General features: G+C 48.7%; 1 protein-coding gene across 4 annotated transcripts in view; it reads right to left on the bottom strand.

Annotated features, from left to right (window-relative positions):
* The window catches only part of LOC145712422 (pleckstrin homology domain-containing family M member 1-like), a 20443-nt gene that overhangs the window by 3337 nt on the left and 3315 nt on the right, over positions 1 to 13791 (bottom strand). For 3 of the 4 annotated variants that reach the window (XM_081794802.1, XM_081794800.1, XM_081794803.1), the window contains exons 2-4: positions 11201 to 11289; positions 7450 to 7697; positions 5089 to 5715 (exon numbers count right to left, since the gene is read on the bottom strand). In XM_081794802.1, the coding sequence (XP_081650928.1) occupies positions 5089 to 5715; positions 7450 to 7697; positions 11201 to 11248 (923 nt within the window). In that variant the 5' untranslated portion in view covers positions 11249 to 11289. Of the gene's footprint in view, positions 1 to 5088; positions 5716 to 7449; positions 7698 to 11200; positions 11290 to 11689; positions 11850 to 13791 lie in introns of all 4 variants that reach the window. The other variant, XM_081794801.1, reaches the window with a different exon arrangement.

Below are 13791 nucleotides of genomic sequence, written 5' to 3'. Positions count from 1 at the left end.
TGTGTGTGTGTGTGTGTGTGTGTGTAGGGGGAGGTGCAAGGGGCGGGGACTCTGGATTCACATCGCCTGCTTTCAAAGGTTGGGCTGCAGTGTGACCTTGGGCAATATACTTTACCTCTCCGGGCCTCATTTGTAAAAGGAAGATATGCCAGTACCCACTTACTAGGGTTGTCATGATGATTAAATGAAATGATAAATGCCTAAATCTTGGTTTTGCATTCCCCCCCAAAATAGGAAGCAAGACTTCTGGGACAAAGGTTGATTCCTAGGCTGGAGTTAGGAAAGAGTATAAAATAAGTCTGAATTATCTTGTGCTAGAAAGTAAGAAAGTGCTCAAAATATGGATTGGGGCACGTCAAATGGACATGAGAGCCAGCTCAGAGGGGCACCCGCTGGCCAAATCTGGAACACTTTCTTGGTAACAGCTTTATTGAGATAAAATTCACAGTACATAATTCACATACCGCACAATCACTTAATTTAAAGCGTGCAGCTCAATAGTGTGTTTGCAGAGCCGTGCGACTATGATCGCGGTCAATTTTAAAACATTTTCATCAACCCAACAGGAAACCCCATACCCATTAGCTGTCACTAATCCACCCCTCCTCCAACCCCTGCCCACCACAAGCCTACTTTCCATTTCTCTAGATTTACCTAACCTGGACACTGCACACAAATAGTCACACCATAGGTGGCCTTTGAGCCCGGCTTCTTTCGCTTAACAATGTTTTCAAGATTTATTCATGTTGTGGCAGCCACTGGGATCTCATTCCTTGTGATGAATCCTTCTTTTGTCTCTCTATTGATCGTTTTATAGACTTTTGGGCTACTTTGGGGCTATTATGAATGACGGTGCTGTGAACATTCACGCACAAGTGTTTGTGTGGACAAATGTTTTCATTCCTTCGGGCATATACGCCAGGGAATGGAACTGCTGAGCCATAGAGTAACTTCAAGTTTCAACTTTGGAGCAACTGCCTGACTTCAAAGTGGCTGTACCATTTTACATTGCCATCGGCTTTTCCACATCCTTACCAACACTGGTTACTTTAAAAAAAAAAAATTATAAAGTTTATTTAGTTATTTTGAGAGAGAGAGAGAGAGAGAGAGAGAGAGAGAGGGTGCACAAAAGCTAGGGAGGGGCAGAGAGAGAGGGAGAGAGGGAGAATCCCAAGCAGGCTCCTCACTGTCAACGCAGAGCCCAATGCGGGGCTTGAGCCCACAGACTGTGAGATCATGACCTGAGCTGATATCAAGAGGCTCAACTGACTGAGTCACCCAGGTGCCCCAACGCTTGTTTGTTTTTTTAATTCAATTTACTCTTTTTTTTTAAGTAGGTTCTGCCCATGACCCTGATGTTGAGAGTCACCATGCTCTATACCAACTGAGCCCACCAGCACCCCCCCCCACTAACACTTGCTATTAACTGTCTTTCTGATCAAAGCTCTCCTAATGGGTGCCAAGTCGTACACATGATGGTTTGGATCTGCATTTTCCTGGTGGCTAATGACGCTGAGCATCTTTCTATGTGCTCTTTGGCCATTTGCATATCTTTGGGGAAATTCAGTATTCAGATCTTTTGCCCATTTTCTAGTTGGGTTATTTGTCCTTCTTTATTGAGTTGTAAAAATTCTTTATCAGATGGGAATGCAAGCTGGTGCAGCCACTCTGGAAAACAGGATGGGGGTTCCTCAAAAAACTAAAAATAGAACTACCCTACAACCCAGCAATTGCACTACTAGGCATTTATCCACGGGATACAGGTGTGCTGTTTTGAAGGGACACATGCACCCCCATGTTTATAGCAGCACTATCAACAATAGCTGAAGTATGAAAAGAGCCCAAATGCCCATCGATGGATGAATGGATAAAGAAGGTGTGGTATATATATACAATGAAGTGTTACTCGGCAATCAAAAAGAATGAAATCTTGCCATTTGCAACTATGTGGATGGAACTGGAGGGTATTATGCTAAGTGAAATTAGTCAGAGAAAGACAAACATCATATGACTTCACTCATATGAGGACTTTAAGAGACAAAACAGATGAACATAAGGGAAGGGAAACAAAAATAATATAAAAACAGGGAGGGGGACAAAACAGAAGAGACTCATAAATATAGAGAGCAAACAGAGCGTTACTGGAGGGGGTGTGGGAGGGGGGATGGGCTAAATGGGTAAGGGGCACTAAGGAATCTACTCCTGAAATCATTGTTGCACTAGATGCTAACTAATTTGCATGTAACTCTTAACAAATAAAAAATAAAATTAAAAACAATAAATTAAAAAAAATAAAAAATAAAAAATTCTTTATCAGATACATGGCTTGCAAATATTTTCTCGCATTCTGTGGGTTGCCTTTCACTTTCTTGATGGTATTCTTAGAAACAAAAGAATTCAATGATGATGAAGACTGTTTTCTCTATCTTTTCTTTTGTTGCTTACGCTTTTGGTATCGTAGCTACAGAATTAATACAGAATGGTTTCTAAGGTAGTCTGGGACAGTTTGGCCATCGACACAAATAAAGATAGTGACAGGGGAGCTTGGCCGGCTCAGTTGGTGGAGCGAGCGACTCTTGGTTTCAGGGTCATGAGTTAGCACCCCACCTTGGGCCTAGAGCGTCTTTGAAAAAAATAAGGATAGGGACAGATTATAATCTAGTGAAAGAGATAGGAATCCCTGAGTCCTTAATAGTAATAAATAGACAAACAGATACATAACGGGGATGGGGTTGGAGCTCTTCCTGACAATAAGATGGTGAGTGATAAACGTGGAGGTGGTCATGAGGTTGGAAAATCATCACTCTGCAGCCATCATAGATTAGTTTGGGCAAGAATCATCAATGGATATTAAATCTAAGGTGGTGGGAAGCTTGGTGAAGAACTGGATGGGGCACCTGGGCTGGCTCAGTCGGTTAAGCATCCAACTTCGGCTCAGGTCATGATCTCGTGGTTCATGGGTTCAGGCCCAGCATCGGGCTCTGTGCTGACAGCTTGGAGCCTGGAGCCTGCTTTGGGTTCTGTGTCTCCCTCTCTCTCTCCCCCTCTGCCGCTCACACTCTGTCTCTCTCTCTCTCTCTCAAAAATAAATAAACATTGGGAAAAAAAAACTATCAATGCCATGAAAACACAGAATGGGGCTATTTCTGTCACCGTGTGCATGTGTGTGTGTGTGGTGGGTGTGTGCATGCGTATCTTTCCCCTGAAAGCAGGTGTATGTTCCTGAGAGCAAAGGCCTAGGTTCCTCCACCCACAGGCTGCTGCTTGGGCAAGATGGCTGCCCTAATGGCCTTGTTTCCTCACAGATGTCTTCTAAGCTCACTCCGTACCAGCCCGACTCTTGATTTTGGCTTGGGTCATGATCTCACAGTTCCTGGGATCAAGCTCTGCATCACGCTCTGCACTGACAGCGAGGGGCCTGCTTGGGATTCTCTCTCTCTCCCCCCGCCTCTCTCTCTGCCCTTCCCCCACTCATGCTCGCTTGCTGTCTCTCTCTCTCTCTCTCTCTCTCAAAACAAGTAAATAAACTTGAAAAAAAAGTTTATCATGTTCTACCTATTAGATGAGCAAATATCCAAAAGTTTGATAATACCTTCTGCCTACAAGGCCGAGGGGGCACAGGTACATTCCTGACAGAGTGTAAACAGGCGATTATCTATGAAAATTGTAGATTCATTTATCCTTTGCCTCAGCAATTCTGTTTCTGGGACTTTACTGAACAGAGATAGTTGCATAGAATTCAAAGATCACATACACACGGTTATTTACAGAAAGAGTGAACTCCAGTGTCCAGGAAATACAGGGCTGGTCAAATAAACTAAGGTACATTCATACAATGGAAACACATGACATAGTGGGGAAAAAATTAACAAACTGATATGAAGCTCCAAAACAAAAATCCTGATCTCTTCTAAGACAAGGTATCAAACAGTATATTTATAATAGCTTTGTGGGGATGGGGCAGAGATAAGAAATATAAAAGACATTTAAAAGTCTATTACAGATCTATTAACAGATATTAACAGTTATTAACAGATCTATTCATATCTGTTAGATGCATTTAGAAACATCAGAAAAAGACATGTAAAGGGGGTGCCTGGGTGGCTCGGTCAGTTAAATGTCTGACTTCAGCCTAGCTCATGATCTCACGGTTCGTGAGTTCGAGCCCCACGTTGGGCTCTCTGCTGTCAGCACAGAATCTGCTTCAGATCCTCTGTCCCCCTTTCTCACTGCCCCTCCCCTGCTCATTCTCTCTCTCAAAAATAAATAAATAAACTTTAAAGAAAAGAAAAAGAAAGATGTAAGGAATTAATAATTATGGTTACAAAGGTGGAGAAGACGTTTCACTGTAGGTAGACTTTTTTTTCTTACCATAAAAATAAATCTATTAAAAAATGAGTGTTTAAAAAGGGCCTGAACGAAGAAGGCTCTGCTGGGGTGAGCATGGTACAACGTAGAGAGATGGTGACTCACTACCTTGTACACCTGAGACTAATGTAACACCGTGTGTCAACAATACTCAAATAGAAAAAAGTTCTTTTAAAGAGACAGCTCTGCCCAGCGTCCCTTCTCTAGTCAAGTTCATTGCTCCCTGTGCTCTTCCTCCACTCACTCGCTTGGCCCCTTTTGTGCACCACCTCCTCCAGGCCTCATTCAGAGTCTGTGTCCTTCAGAGGCCTTCTGGGAGGTCGCAGCGGAGCACCCAGACGCGCTGGGCTTCACTGCGTCTTTTGGAAGTTGTATATCTAACTCCGAACCGTTGGTTTCCGCCCTAGAGGCAATAATATTTTACACGAAGCCTCAGAGAAATTAGGTAACTGGTCGAAGATCAGCCAGGGGCAGAGCTGGAGCCTGATTCAGCTCTGAGCCCTCCCTGAATCCATTCTCCTCACTGCCCCATGTTGCCTCCAGTTACAAGTCCCGGCAACTCCAGTCCCTGAGGAAGAGCCACGATCCCCTTTTCCTTTATGCCCTTAGAGAGGTCAATGCTCAGTGACAGGCAATCACATGCTATAGGGAGGGAGAGAAAGAGGAAGAGGAGAAGGAAGGAAGGCAGGGGGAGGAGAGGAGTGGGGGAAGGACACTCACTCTTGCAGAGACGGGTCTGAATCATCGGCATTTGCTGTCCCCAGGTCGGAGTCGTAGGACATGGGCTCCTCGGAACGGTCTGGACTCTTGGAGCCATTCTCTTGGAGTAGGCAGCTATCAGAGTTTAGGCTGCAAGACAGCTGGGATGAACCGGCGGTGTCCAGGCTGAGGGAGGAGGCCGTGAGCTTCCGGTTCCGTCGGATCTTATGGCCTGAGTGCTGGACTTCGATGTCCTCCGAGCCTGAGGAATGGGAAATTGAATCCAGAGACTCTTTCCGCTGTAGTTCTGTCCCAGAGGTGGTGAGGGGGTCGAGCTCAGAGAGCGGGCAAAGCCCAGAGAGAGCCAGCGGGGTGAGCGTCCACTCGTTTAAGATGGCGGACTTGTAGGAGGGCTCGAAGGATAAGGACGTCAGTCCCTGCAGGAAGCTGAGGAGGAACTCGCCCTCCTCGGCGTCTCGAAGCAGGGCTGTGGGCTGATAGTACTCGCACAGGCGGGCGGGCTCCTGGAGGAGCAGCTTCAGGTAGCACTCCATCAGGCCGTCATTGAGGGCCAGCCTCAGCCAGGCCCGGCAGCGGCCCACGTCCGTGCTGACAAAGATCAGGTGCTCCAATTCCGAGACGATGTGCCTGGGGGTGGAGAGGACAGGCTTGTTTCAAGAAGTGAGTTCAGATCACAGAGGATCATTTTATCCACTGGTGAGCAGGAGCCAGTAATAACGACTGCAAGTATATACAGGCTTGGGAAAATATCTCAGATAGCAGTGTTCTACAGGGAATTGAGAAATATTTAGCTACAACTCCCCACTTTTTCAAGGTTACTGTCATGCAGGATAATTGCCATTTTAGTTTCAACTCCCCAGGCGCCCTTGACATCACCTGCTCATCCGGCATACATGTGATGAGCCCCTAAGTGCCAGGTCTTTGGAGCTGTGAAGATACAGGATACAGACATGGTCCTGCCCTCAGTCCAGGTTACTACCTTTCAAGGGCACACGGAAGTGAACCCTGTTGTCAGTAGAGCTGGGGTGGGGGGAAGGCAATCACTTCCAGGTTGCAGTAAGGACAATGCCTTAGGCAAGGCATTGCGGGATTAGGCATAGGGATTAGGCACAGGCAAGGCATTGAGCTGGGCCTTGAGCGATTTCAAGCCGCAAAGATGGAAGGGGAACCTCAGGCACCAAGGACTGACAGAGAAAAGGCACCAAGGGTAGGGAAGCAGCAGCTGTGTAACAGGAGTGGTGAGCACTCCCGTTACAGCACGGGGAGGAGGAGGAGTGGCTGATTGGGTTGCAAAGTCAGGTGATGCAGGGTCTTGAGCATCCAACCGGTGAGGCAAGGTGGGGCAAGGGTCCCCACACCTGGCTGTGCGTCAGAATCACCTGGGAACCTGGTCAGGATACAGATTCCGGGGCCCCAACGAAGTGAATGGAACTCCAGGCTAGCACTGGGGAGCCTGAGAGTTTTTACACCGGGAAATGACTTGACCGCAGTCGCGCAGACTTCTGGGTGGGCTGCTCGGGATAAGATCATGTACCCAACTCAGTTCCCGAACCCTTGGTCTGATGTAAATGCCCTTCCTCTGACCATCACAGTGCCCTGAGCACGTCTCGCCCATAGGAGTGCGTGCTCCACAGGGCTCAGGGAATGAGCTCGGGTTAGCTTAAGCTCAATAAATGTTGACCAGCTGCCTGACCTAAGGACAGACACAATGAGATAAGGGGGACAATCAGAAAGCCACTGCCACCTAGGAGTGAGGTAAGAACCTGAGATAGGGCGGTGGCAGTCAGCATGAAAAGGAAGATACAGACTGACAAGGCACCTTCAGGCTGAAGGTGGCATTTAATAGCCCTTAGAGGCAACGTGCCAGCAGCTGCTTGCTCCAAAGCCCAGGCAGTTAGGGCCAGGGCCGCAGAGGCAAACGTCCCAGGGTGGATATTCAGATGATCTGGATTCCACGTCTTTAAAAAATGCCATAGCCTGTTAGGATATAATACTTAGCATAGAGATGTTCAAACATTCCAAGGCAGGGTCAGCAAACCTCTTCTGTTAAGGGCCACTTAGTAAAGATTTTAGGCTTTGCAGGCCACACATTCTCTGTTCCAACTACCTAACTTTGCCACGGTGTGGCAAAAAGGCGGCTCCTGCTAAAGGCGACCAGCCAGGGGCCTGAGCAGCCCCAGGCCATTGCCTGTGCGCTGAGGGGCTCTTGAGGCTTGGTCTAACAATAACCCCTATCTCACCCATCTCCATTCTAGAACACAGAGCATCTCTGCTGCTTTCCCATATAGCTGTAGAGGGAGAGCCCAGGGTCACCCACACTGAAGCTCCTCCCCAAAGCAAAGCCTCCCCTGCTGATCTCACTTGTGGGTGACAGCTTTCAGGAGGGGCCAGAAGACAGGCTGAGGCAGAGGCTTCTGGTGGGCGCTCTTCTTCCTTTTCCCTCCGGCCTCGGCTCGGATGTGCTTGGCATGCAGGCCGTGGATAAATACGGCCTCCAGGGCACTGCACATGGTGTTGGCATCTCCGTCTTCGCTAGTGACCACTGTGTCCGAGGACACGTACTGCTTCTGCAATGCCTTCACAGATCCCACTAGCTTCTTCTTGATGACCTAGTCGGTGTCAGACATAACACAGGCCTTTAGAAGATCCTGCGGTGACCCCTGGAAGGTAAGTGCTTATCACCAAATACACGCACACCCACACACGTGCTCACGTCTACCTGTGGGTGTGTATACAGCAAAACTAGCACAAGCTAATCATAGAAAACAAAGATGGGCGCCTGGGTGGCTCAGTCGGTTGAGCGTCCGACTTCGGCTCAGGTCGTGATCTCACGGTTCATGGGTTCGAGCCCCACGTCGGGCTCTGTGCTGCCAGCTCAGAGCCTGGAGCCTGCTTTGGATTCTGTGCCTCCCTCTCTCTCTGCCCCTCCCCCACTTGCACACGCACGCACGCTCTCTCTTTCTCTCAAAAATAAATAAACGTTGGAAAAAATTTTAAAAAAAGAAAGAAAACAGAGACAAAGCATAGAGGAGAAAAGGAAAATTACATACTTATACCACCCAGAGATAGTTATTTTTTTGCAAAGATATTTGTATATTTTTCTTTTGTTTTGCTTTTTAAACCGAACTTCAGTGATTTGATAGCCATAGAAATCTTGTGTTTAAATACCGGCTCCATCATAGTTACAGGTGTGGGAGCCTGGGTGATCCACCTAGGGCAGGGGTGAAGCTTCCCACCTTGTTTAGGGGTCTACGATTCCATGAAGAGGCAACAAGTGCCACTTTAGAACCATAAAAACACCAAGAAAACAGGAGCATGGTCCACATTAAGAAAGATCGTAGGGGGGCGCCTGGGTGGCGCAGTCGGTTAAGCATCCGACTTCAGCCAGGTCACGATCTCGCGGTCTGTGAGTTCGAGCCCCGCGTCGGGCTCTGGGCTGATGCCTCGGAGCCTGGAGCCTGTTTCCGATTCTGTGTCTCCCTCTCTCTCTGCCCCTCCCCCGTTCATGCTCTGTCTCTCTCTGTCCCAAAAATAAATAAAAAACGTTGAAAAAAAAAAATTCAAAAAAAAAAAAAAGATCCTAGGGGCACCTGGGCAGCTCAGTCAGTTAAGCATCTGACTCTTGATTTCAGCTCAGGTCATGATCTCACGGTTTTTGAGTTTGAGCTCCGTATCTGGCTCTGTGCTGACAGTGTGGAGCCTGCTTGAGATTCTCTCTCTCTCTCTCTCTCTCTCTCTCTCTCTCTCTCTCCCTCTCTCTGCCCCTCCTCTGCTCATGCTCACTCTCCCTTTCAAAATAAATAAAATAAACGTTATTTATTTAAAAATATCTTTTTAATGTTTATTTTTGAGAGAGAGAGAGAGAGAGAGAGACAAAGTATGAGGAGGGGGGAGGGGCAGAGAGAGAGGAAGACACAGAATCCGAAGCAGGCTCCAGGCTCTGAGCTGTCAGCACAGAGCCTGATGCAGGGCTCAAACCCACGAGCCGTGAGATCATGACCTGAGCTGAAATAGGACGCTTAACTGACTGAGCCACCCAGGCGCCCCTAAAATAAATAAATAAACTTTAAAAAGAAAGAAAGAAAAAAGGAAAGATCCTTGACCTGGCAGTCAGAGGCAGATGTTAGTCTCAGCTCTGTTGGTCAACAGCTGGGTCACTACAGACATTTCACTTAACCTCACTGAGCTTAATTTCCTCATCTGTTAAACGGAACGAATACTTCCTGACCTACAGCACAGGAGTTGGGGGGCGGGGGGATTACTCTGAGGGCAGGACTTGCTTTTTTTTTTTCATTCTTGCATCCTCAACACTTGGCTTGGTTCCTGACACATGTAAGTATTCCGTTAAGGTCTGTTACATAAATCAATTATAAAATACATATATGTAAAATCCTTTGGAAAGATAAAGACAGTTCTGTCATAGTATAAGCATGTCAAAATTACCTATGTGTTTTGGAAAAGGATTGGGAGGGAATACAGAAAACCTGGTTTGAACTGTTAGCTGATAGGATTATGGATAAATATTTTACTGTTTTATTTTTATCTTAGCCCAAACAGTTCATGTTAATGTTCTTTGAAAAGTCGAATGTTCTTTTTTTTTTAAAAAAAAAAATTTTTTTTTTTTAATGTTTATGTATTTTTGAGACAGAGAGAGACAGAGCATGAACGGGGGAGGGTCAGAGAGAGAGGGAGACACAGAATCTGAAACAGGCTCCAGGCTCTGAGCGGTCAGCACAGGGCCCGACGCAGGGCTCGAACTCACGGACCGTGAGATCATGACCTGAGCCGAAGTCGGACGCTCCATCAACTGAGCCACCCAGGAGCCCCTGTTTTTTTTTTTTTTTTTTTTCTTTATAACAGCTTTAATGAGACACAATTTACATTGCCTAAAATTCACTCATTTAAACTATACAGTTCAGTGATTTTTGGTATGTTCACAGAATAGTGAAACTACAGCCACTACCTAATTTTAGGACATTTTCATTGTCTCAAAAAGGAACACTGTGCCCATGAGCAGTCACTCCTCTCTAGTCCCCTCTCCCTCAACCCCTAGCAACTACTAATCTACTTTCTGTCTTTATGGATTTGCCAATTCTGGACATTTTGTGTAAATGAAGTCATACAGTATGCAGTCTTTTGATGTTAGACATCTTTTCATATGACTTATGGGTCATATACTTCTTTTATTGTTTGCTTATTTGACTGGAGAGAGAGAGAGAGAGAGAGAGAGAGAGAGAGAGGCAAAGAGAGAGGAGGACAGAGGATTCAAAGTGGGCTAGGGAGTGACAGCAGCAAACTCCCAAATCGTGAGATCATGACCTGAGCCAAATGGACGCTCAACCGTCTGAGGCACCCAGGCCACCCTAATGCCCTCTTTTCTTTTTTTTAATGTTTATTTATTTTTGAGAGACAGAGAGAGACAGCATGGGAGGGAGAGGGCAGAGAGAGAGAGGGAGACCCAGAATATGAAGCAGCCTCCAGGCACTGAGCTGGCAGCACAGAGCCCGATGCGGGCCTCCAGCCCATGAGCCGTGAGATCATGACCTGAGCCGAAGTCGGATGCTCAACCGACTGAGCCACCCAGCTGCCCCTTCTTTTAATGTTTACTTATTTTTGAGAGAGAGAGAGAGAGAGAGAGAGAGAGAGGGAGAGAGAGGGAGAGAGAGAGAGAGAATGTGCATACATGTATGTGCCTGTGGGGGAGGGGGCAGAGACAGAGCGGACCGAGGATCCAAAGCAGGCTCTGCTCTGACAGCAGAGAGCCCAATGCAGGGCTTGACCTCACAAACTGCAAGACCATGAGCCGCTTACGATCATGACGCTTAACCGTGTGAGCCACCCAGGCGCCCCATATGTATGACTTCCTTTGAGAAATCCTTGGTCTTCAGGCAGCCCCTATTAAAATCCGTTGTTTTTTATCAATTCCCATTCTATCACCAATAAGATGTTCTAGAAAGGGCAGGGTCTCCTCAGAGCCTGCTTCTGCTATAACTCTTTCTCAGCCCGAAGCCTCGCTTTCCAGACAGTACTCATTCATTTCAAAGTGAGGAAGACCAATGACATGGCTGTCCCGTGCCCCCTTCCCCACCCTTGAGCCTCTCCGACTGCCTACCGGGATGGCAGCCCGGGGGTCCAGTCCATTCTCCACCACCGAGAGCATTTCCGCTCACACTGCAGCTCCCTCGGAGAATCACATGACACCTGCAGAGACAGACGGCGCGGCCAGATGAGCAGGTTCCAGCTCACCACCCCCAGCCAATTCTCCCCCTCCCCCCAGCAGGCAGCGGGTCAGCCCATCTTCCTCAAACTGCAATGCAAAGGCCTCTGAATTCAAAAGTAAAAGCCAAGAGTGGATTTTAAGGAAGGAAACAAGGGAAGAGAAGAAATGTGAGGGCTCGAATCTCAGGAGGTGGGGAATCCTATGTGCCGTGGGTGGGTCCACCCTAATCAGGGCATGGAGAGGCCTCTGTATGCCACACCAAACGCTGGCACAAAAAAGCAGGGAATGAGGGGCCGATTTGGATACAGAACTAAGGGTGCGAGGGGGATGCTGCCGCTGGAGGTGCCAAGAGCCCACGTGGACCAGGAAGCAGGGGCTCACAATTCACATTCGGAGCCTCTGACTCCTGTGCCAGCCCGATGTCTGCCAGCTCGGCAGGGACAAGCACAACTGAAGGAAGTTTCCAAAGGGAGGGCCTCTTGCTACATAGCTGCTTCCCCTCCAGGCACGAGGGTCCAGCTGGAGCAGCACAGGGACACGCCTAAAGGGAAACAACACGGGTTCGAATCTCGATTTGCCACTAACCACTTAGGCATGCTAGGTGGGGCACCACGGCAGACGTCTCAAACGGAGGTTATGAATGTGGAAAGCGCCCAGCACAGTGCCTGACGGTACTAAGGATAAATGGTATCTATTACCCCGGTTGGATGTGGCCAAGCCTTATAGGCAAAGGCCACTGTCTGAATGAGTCCGCTCAACTACCTGAAGTCAGTACACAGGTAAATCCCTCAGGGCACTGGCTTCCCCCCCACCCCCCCGGGGGTGGCTTAGGTGGGGGGGGGGGGGGGGCTCAACCTGAGCCTCGGGGGGTGGCTGTTGGCTCGCCTGGACCGCCCCAGCCACTTGGACGGACCAGGATTGGGCAGGCACATTCCCATCTAAACAGATCTCTAGTGACCACGCTGCCGAGCATGGAGGGACACCAAAAAATAGGTCATCGCTGTCTCTGTTCTCAAAAACCTATGGCCCAAAGAAGTTATCAAATGGAGGCATGATGAATGGATTTTGTACTGTTTACACACATTGCTTCATTCATTCCTTGTAACCACCCTAGGCGAGCTCTTTTATTATCCAGATAAATCAAAGCTGACCCAGGTCAGGGAACTTCCCAAGATCCCAGGGCTGATCAGTGGCGGGCTCTACCACCTTCGGCCAGGATGACATCCACCCTTCTGGAAGAGGCGGGTGTGAGCTAGGGCTAAGGGGTGGCTGGGGAGGGGGCAGGGAAGTCTTGGGAGGAGGGCTCTCCAGCTGGGGGCCCAGGTGGCGGGATGCAAGGGAGCATCAGGGTTGAGTCTGGCAGGAAAGGTTTACAGGCGAACAGTGAGGCATGGAGAATGGCAGGGTGGCCCTAAATGATGAAAGACGCTCTGATTCAAGCCCTGGCCTCTGGATCCGGCAGAGGGTGAACAGGACCCAGCGCCGACCTTCCTAAGTAAGGACATGCAAAGGCAGATAGGTGTGTGGAGGACGGCCCCCACGAAACCAGCTCTGGTCAGCGCACAACAGACTGACAGGAGGAACACTAGCCCCTGGCCACAGCCCATCAGACTGTCTCTCCCTCCACCACTTTCCCAGCTCCTACCCACTGGGAATCCTCAGGACCCTTCGCTGGAGACCAGCTCCATGCTCTGGCCACCAGGGCACCGGGAGAAGGGGACATACTATAGAGTCGGTCCTGAAACCGTGCCTGATCCTAGAGGCTGGGTTTCTTCAAGGCTACCCTACGCAGCCCTGCAGGCCACGTTCAGGCTCGCTGGCTTTGAGACCCTGGCATCCAATCCCCTCTGGCAATTCCGGGGGCCTGCCCTTCTAGACAGAGCCTCAAGCCCTAAAACTGCCCTTCCCTCAGCCGGCCTCAAGGCTTGGGCCTCAGCAATCTGAAGAGGAAGACCATTGAGGCCTCATCAACTAATTCACTGAATATAATATTCACTGGAGGGAGGGAGGCTTATCATTAAGTGGGTGCTCTGGCCAAGTCAGGGTCTGCTGAAAAAACAAAGTAAACTGACACTGAGGTCAGAGCAGGGCCAGACAAGAGACAACTGTGACCTAAAACAGTGTCGGGAACGTCACAAAAGGACAACAGTGCAGAGAAACCTAGAAGAATTGCCACTTGACAATTCACAAAACAGAACTGAGACGTGGGGGTCAGGCCAAAGTTCCGGGCACATCTTTCCTTGCAGGAAGCCAAAGCTCCCTACCTACATAGGCCTGTCGGTTCTAGAACGCCTCAGGAAGGCAGGAAATGGCTCAGAGGCAGGACCACGACCATCTACGATGTGAGATCTCTGGGCTCTGGGTCTCCTGACTGCTAGGTCAGCACTCCAGCAGGCTCCTTGGGTGAGCCAGACCCCCATCTACCATGCTATGGGACTGGTTTCACTTTCTATCTTCAGAGCTGTCTTCACTGACACCAAGAA

Source organism: Panthera onca (assembly GCF_046562875.1).
Source record: "Panthera onca isolate mPanOnc1 chromosome E1 unlocalized genomic scaffold, mPanOnc1 haplotype 2 h2.Chr16_ul_4, whole genome shotgun sequence".
In the NCBI taxonomy this organism is placed as follows: domain Eukaryota; kingdom Metazoa; phylum Chordata; class Mammalia; order Carnivora; family Felidae; genus Panthera; species Panthera onca.
The sequence above is the reverse complement of the archived record's forward strand: the minus strand, read 5'-3'. Positions and strand labels throughout refer to the sequence as shown.